The sequence below is a fragment of the Oryctolagus cuniculus genome, chromosome 20 (assembly GCF_051225735.1).
Source record: "Oryctolagus cuniculus isolate XC-2025 breed Fujian yellow rabbit chromosome 20, ASM5122573v1, whole genome shotgun sequence".
Classification (NCBI taxonomy): Eukaryota; Metazoa; Chordata; class Mammalia; order Lagomorpha; family Leporidae; genus Oryctolagus; species Oryctolagus cuniculus.
This window is the reverse complement of record NC_142886.1, coordinates 41759982-41766141: the sequence shown is the minus strand read 5'-3', so window position 1 is coordinate 41766141 and position 6160 is coordinate 41759982. Positions and strand designations below refer to the sequence as shown.

Here is a 6160-nt window from a genome sequence, read left to right as displayed (position 1 = left end):
TTGTTTTTAACTCGCTATTCTGGGTAGGGAAAGCGTACCCATCCAGGGTCCGAACGCCAAAGTACACAGGGCGAGCGGTCGGGGCCCCGCTGCCACCCTGCTTTGGCTCCCTGGAGACGGCCAGGGGCCCAGCGCTGGCTCCCCTGGGCCGCCGCACCCCGCCGGGCGGGTGCAGCCCTGCCGAGCGCCATCCGCGCCCTGCGGCCAGGGAGCCCCAGTCTCCCCTCTTTGCCACGTGGGGCTCCCGCACGTGCGAAGCGCGCGCGCGTCCGCGCTTGAAGCCGCCGGGGCCCGTGCCCCTCCCGCAGGCCACGCTCCGAGCCGCCTCCGCGCCGCGGGACAACAGCGGCGCGCGCGCGCGCAGGGCCGCCCCTTCCCCGCGCGCCCCGGGCCACGCGGCTTGCGCGTGACGGCCCCGCCCCGCCCCCCGCGGCCCCGCGCGGCCGGCCCGGGCTCGGCTCCCAGCGCCGAGCACTTGGCCCTGGCGGGCGCCCCGAGATTGTTGTGAGGAGTCGCGCCAGTGGGTGAGCGCTGTAATCCGAACCAGCTGTGTCCAGACCGAGGCCCCATTTGCATTGTTTAACATACTTAGAAAATGAAGTGTTCATTTTTAACATTCCTGCTCCAATTGGTTTAATGCTGAATTACTGAAGAGGGCTAAGCGAAACCAGGTGCCTGCCGCCAGGGCTCTCAGTGGCTCCGAGCAGCCCCGGCGCGCGCCCCGGTCCTCGCCGCCACCCGCTCGGCCCCTCTGAGATAAAAAGCCCGGCCGGCCCCAGGGGCCCCGCGCAGGCCGCCGCGCCGCCGCTCCGCCGAGGGTCCCGCCGGGGAGCCCTCCGTCTTCTGCCCCTTCGGCTCTCCGCGCGCGTCTCGGACATGCCAGGATTCGGGAGGTAAGCCCCGGGCACCGCGCTTTGCCTTCTCCAGGGTCTGGAAACCTTGCTAAAAACCTGATGGGTGGAAAATAGCTGTGGCTGCGATTCAGGCTGTGTCAGGATATTGGAAAAGGCAGGAGCCAGTGATGCAATGATACTGTTAATTATAAAAAGCTGCGCCGCGGCGGTTCCCGTCTCGAAGCCTTCTTTGGGGAGTGGGTGTTTTCGCACAGTCGCGGGAGTCAGCGGCCGGGACCGGGCTGCAGGGAGCGGGGCTTTGCTGCTGCTTCAAGGAACGCGCGAGAACTTTGTGTGCCTTTTTTTTTTTAAACGCATTTTTGTAAAAGTATGTTTTTAAGAGTTGGGAGCCCAATGCCTAGTTGTCTGGCGATCCTGTGGCCGCGGCTCGCTCCCCGCGGTGGGGTTGCGTTTGCTCCGTGGCCGTGCGGGATTCACAAAGGCACAGGACCCAGCTCCGAGCCAGCGGAACATGGGGACCGCGGGCAGAGATCCGCGTGAGCTCACGCTGGCTGCCGTCGCGGGCGAGTGATCCCTCCGCTTTGACGGACTAGGTCTGGATGCCTGCTGCGCTGCGAGTCGGGTGGACTCTTGAAATCGCAGCTGCTTTGAACAAATTGTGTTTGTGCGCTCGCGCGCGCTGAACACCAGCTGTCCTAGTGGCATCCTGGCCCCGGGACCAGCACGCTTCTGACGGGCTGTCCTGACACCTAGCTGCTCTTTTAGCTGCCCTGTGTTGTAGGGTGGCGCACAAAACGGGTGGTCTCAGGACGGCTTGTGAGCATTGCCCACCCCCACTCCCAGTATTCTGTGGTTGGTGCATTGGTGGGGTTTGCTAGAGTTTTTTCCTGACAAGGTGCAGCTCTTGGTGCGGCTGTGAGAGCAGTGGCGTTGACTGTTATTTCTTTTTGGAAAACCATCTCTCTGCGCCTGGAACTCACTTGGCCCCCAGAACCCAGCTGTGGCTCTTCCAGGAGGTCGGGCTTGAGAACTGGACCCGGCCCGGCCCGGGGCTGCTTCCAGCCGAGGGAGACGGGGGAGCGGGGGAGAGACGGGGTTAGCACGCCTTTTCCACTCGCTCTCGAAGTCCACTGCGTGCAGTCAGTCTGTTCTGTCTCCAACATAAACGAGACAGGATTTTATAACCAACCGAAAGGAAACTTGATGTGAAGAAACAGGAAAACATTGAAATTCATAATATACAGACTGGAAAATAAATTTGTTATTGTTCTTTCATTCCTTCCAGATATAAATCTGGCCCCTGCAAATATCAAAAAGCCCTGGGATTTGGCTCTGTACTTTACAGGGTCAGAGCTGTCTCCAGCCTTCTAGAACCTGGCTCAGGCAGGCGCTTCGCTGAAATGCAAGCTTGCGGGGTCTTTTTCCGCTGGATAGAGGACTGGGTGGAGGAGTGGGCTTGCATCTCCAACACCACTTCGGGGCTCTGGATGTCGCCTGACTGTGGGCGCTCCCGGTACCTCGGGGGCCGCTGACTCACAAGGGCTGTGTGTCATGCATGTGAGTGAGCTATGTCATCTACCAGACATTCTTCTTATAAAGAGAAGGATCGCAGAGCGGCTGTGCGTGTTGGCAGTCACGGGCCACGGAAGCCAGCCAGGACCCCAGGTCCACTCTCCTACTGGAAAAGCCTGCAGGATCACCTGCAGCAGGAGATCTTCCCTGACCGTGCTGTGCCTGGCCCCAGCCTGGCTCTCCCGGCATCCAGTGGGTGTTCCTGCCAGTGCCCTCAGCGCGGTGGCCCCGTGGCTCTGCAGCCAGCCCTGGAGGGCAGGGGTTGGGTCATGGTTTTGCGGCTCTTCTGCGCAACGCCCATGCCTGCAAACAGTAGTTGTTTGCATAAATTACTGTCGAACCCAATACTAGTAGTGCTAAACAAAGTTTTGCATTTGCATAGACTGTAATTTTTTTTCCATCTCAGTAGCAACCAATATCCAGAAGTGTTTTCATCTTGTAAAACTAGAACCATTCCCTAAACACAAACGTTGCCTGCTTTCCCGCTCTCTGGCCCCCGGCAACCACTGCTCTCCTTTCTGGCCCTGTGGTTCTGCCGGCTCCGGGTCCCTCGGCGGAATCGGGCAGTATCTGCCGTTTTGCAACTGCGCTGTTTCACTGGGCACGACGTCCTCAAAGTGGCCGTGTGTGTCCGAGCGCCCTTCCTCATCCGTGTGCACCCCATTGTCCTGGCCTGTTGGTGGGCGCTGCGCCTGTGCCTGCCTTCTGGCTGTTAGCACCGTTTCTGCTTTCAGATCTTGGGGTGCATACCCAGAAGTCGACTTGCTGGGGCACGTGGTGGTTCTGTGTTTAATGTGGGGGACTCCCTACTGTTTTCCGGGCAGCTGCCCAGTCTGCCTGCCCACCAGCACTGCACGAGAATTCCAGCTCCTCTCCCTTGTCCCTGACACTTGTTATCTTTGGCTAGCATCTTAATGCCTGTGCGGTGGTACAGACTTTGACTTTTCTAGCACATCAGTGGCCACAGTCTTACTGGATGAAAGCCCGTGGGTGGCGCAGGGTGGACGGCAGGCTCAGAGCGGGTTGGTGGCCTGTGGCAGGCAGCACGGAGGGCCCTGGTTTCCTCTTCCTGCTGGATTTCGTCCTCTCTGGTCTGCGTGGGTCCCGGCATCTTCTTTTCCATTGGCTGGTGACAGCGTCTTGCTTGCCACACCCAGAGGGACCACACTGGAGGCCTGGGCATCTGAGCCCACCCACTGACCGAGGAGTGCCCTGAGTGGGGCCCGAGGGGTCCGAGCTCTGGCCGAGTGACACCTTTCTTTGGTGGAACTCCAAGTGCCCCCCTTTCTCACTTTCCTCTCCTTCCATAGGGTGAGGTGTGGTTTGAGGTTCACTGCAGTCATCGGTGAACAAAGGTGTGTGAGATGCAGTTGCATGAGGAGCAAGGCCAGTGCAGTGGGCAACACATTGTGAATCCCACAGCGGTGGCTTTTGCATTTTTTTTTTTTTTGGAAGCAGCAAAACCCTTTATAGTGATTCAACTCATTACCCCTACAAATGGAGCAAGCAGAACACGCAAGGCCGTTTGGGAGGGTCAGGGTGTCCGGAAGCCGCCTTGCGCTCCTCGGGGAGTGTTTGTCCCCCGATGTGTGGTGACATCGCCATTGTGACAGCACGCGCAGCCTGAGCGCCAGGCTCCCCCAGCCCTGAATCCGCCAAGGGACTCACGTTGGGTTTCTCGCCCTCCACAGGATACTCACTGTCACCATTCTGGCCCTCTGTCTGCCAAGTCCTGGGAATGCGCAGGTAAGACTTCCGTGTTTTTGAATTGCCTGCGAGTGTGCTAAGAAGCCAGGATGTGGGAGTCCAGCCTTGCATTTGAGACCCCAGGGTGGTGGAGGCCCGGGGGCTTTGTAGCTTTGTAGCTTCCCTCACCTGAGTGCCTGGTGACAGCTGAGGCTCAGAAAAATTGAGTCTTGGCCCAGGAGACAGACTTTGTTTTGGTGGGGCAGGGACCAGAACCCAGTGTCCTGACTCCCAATCCAAGGCTCTCTTAATCGAGGTTGTGCCGTCGCGGTAGGCTTTAGGCACAGCTGTTAAGACGCTGGTTGGAACACCTGCACCCCCACCCCAGAGTGTGGGTGTGAGTCCCGGCTCTGCTTCCAGTCCCAGCATCCTGCTGGTGCTCACCCGGGAGACAGCAACAATGGCTCCAGTGCTTCCTGCCGCCCATGTGGGAGACCTGGATGGAGCTCCTGGCTCCCGGATTCAGCCTGGCTCGGCCCTGGGTGTTGTGGGCATTTGGGGAATGAACCAGTGGATGGAAGAGCTCTGTCTGCCTCTTAAATAGATAAGTATTTTACAAGACGATGCTGCCTCCTGATTTATCTGAAATGTTAAAATACATTTTAAAATTCATAAAATTGTAGCTCAAGTTGCATGCCAGACCGGCAGCCCTCTGGACCGAGAGCCGTCTCTCTGGAAGCATCTTTCAATAATTGTCCTGCTCAGGTTGAAAGGGAGGAAGCTTCCTGTTGTCTTTTTCTTAGCAAATGGACTGCCCGTGCCGGCCAGGTCTACTTTGCAGACCTCAGAATCAGGAGCGGAGAACTCTGAGAAGCTGAGAATGAGCAGTGCTCCCGAGTCCTTTTGCGTCAGGGCAGCCTGGCCGTTCCCCAGAAGGGGGGAGCCTGGAGCGTGGGGCCGGGGGTGCCCAGAGGTGATCAGCATCGCTCTTCCTAAAGAAGTGTTTTAAAGCCGGATGAGGGGCAGGTGTTGGCCTGGCCGTCCAGGCGCCCACATCCCACTTCGCTGTGCCTGGGTTTGATTCCTGGCTCCTGACTCCAGCGTCCTGCGAGTGCAGACCCCGAGAGGCAGCAGCTGTAGCCCAAGTGGGTGGGAGGCCTGGCTTGAGCTTTTGGCTCCCATGGCAGGCATTTGGAGAATGAACCCGTGAGTGGGAGCTGTCTATCTCTGTGCCTCTTGCAAGAAAAAATGTTTTTCTAAAGATTTAGTAAATTTGAAAGGCAAGGAGAGAGAGAGAGAGAGAGAGAGAGAGAGAGACCTTGCATCCTCCCCAAATGCCTGCAATAGCCAAGGCTGGAGCCAGGCCACGGCCAGGATCCAGGAACCTCCATGTGGGTTTCCCACGTGGGTGGCAAGGTTCCACAAACGTGGACCGTCTTCTGCATTAACGTGGAGCTGGATCGGAAGTGGAGCAGCCAGCACTCAAGCCGCTGCTCTGATATGGGATACCCACCGACGTCGCAAGTGGCAGCTAACCTGCTGTGCCACCCTGCAGGCCCCGTAAACGCTTCTTTTAGAAAGCGCTTCCTAAGTGTCTGTTAAGAGTGGGCACTAAGACTCGAGATGTGCAGATTCTGGAAAGCATGCCAAGGATGGAGTGATTGTAAGGAAGAGGCGTGAGAGCTAAGGGGAGCTGCAGGGCAGGTGTCGCTCACAATGCCTGCATTTGAAACACCGCTTGCCAGACGTTCTGCAATGCAACTCGAATGCTTTTGTCATGAAAAGGGCCTAAGAAAGCCTGAAATGACCTCACCGGGGTCTCCTTTCTCCTCTCCCACAGCAACAGTGCACAAACGGCTTTGACCTGGATCGCCAGACCGGCCAGTGTTTAGGTATGAGCCCACGCAGATCTCGCTCCGGCCTGGGAGACTCGGGGATGGCCCACTGTGGGGGCCACGGTTGCTCATCGTCATCCAGCCTTTGCTGCCCTGTCCATGGCCACAGCCGGAGACTGTGGTGGCTGAAGTCATGGGTGCCCCTTCCCCCCT

The 6160-nt window shown here is 58.4% G+C and overlaps 1 protein-coding gene across 1 annotated transcript in view; it reads left to right on the top strand.

Moving 5' to 3' along the window:
- Positions 1–412: 412 nt before the first annotated feature.
- FBLN5 (fibulin 5) overlaps positions 413–6160 on the top strand; it is an 81054-nt gene continuing 75306 nt past the window's right edge. The window contains exons 1-3 of the mRNA XM_002719596.6: positions 413–893; positions 4118–4172; positions 5953–6004. Coding sequence (XP_002719642.1) covers positions 877–893; positions 4118–4172; positions 5953–6004 — 124 coding nt within the window. The 5' untranslated portion in view covers positions 413–876. The remainder of the gene's footprint in view (positions 894–4117; positions 4173–5952; positions 6005–6160) is intronic.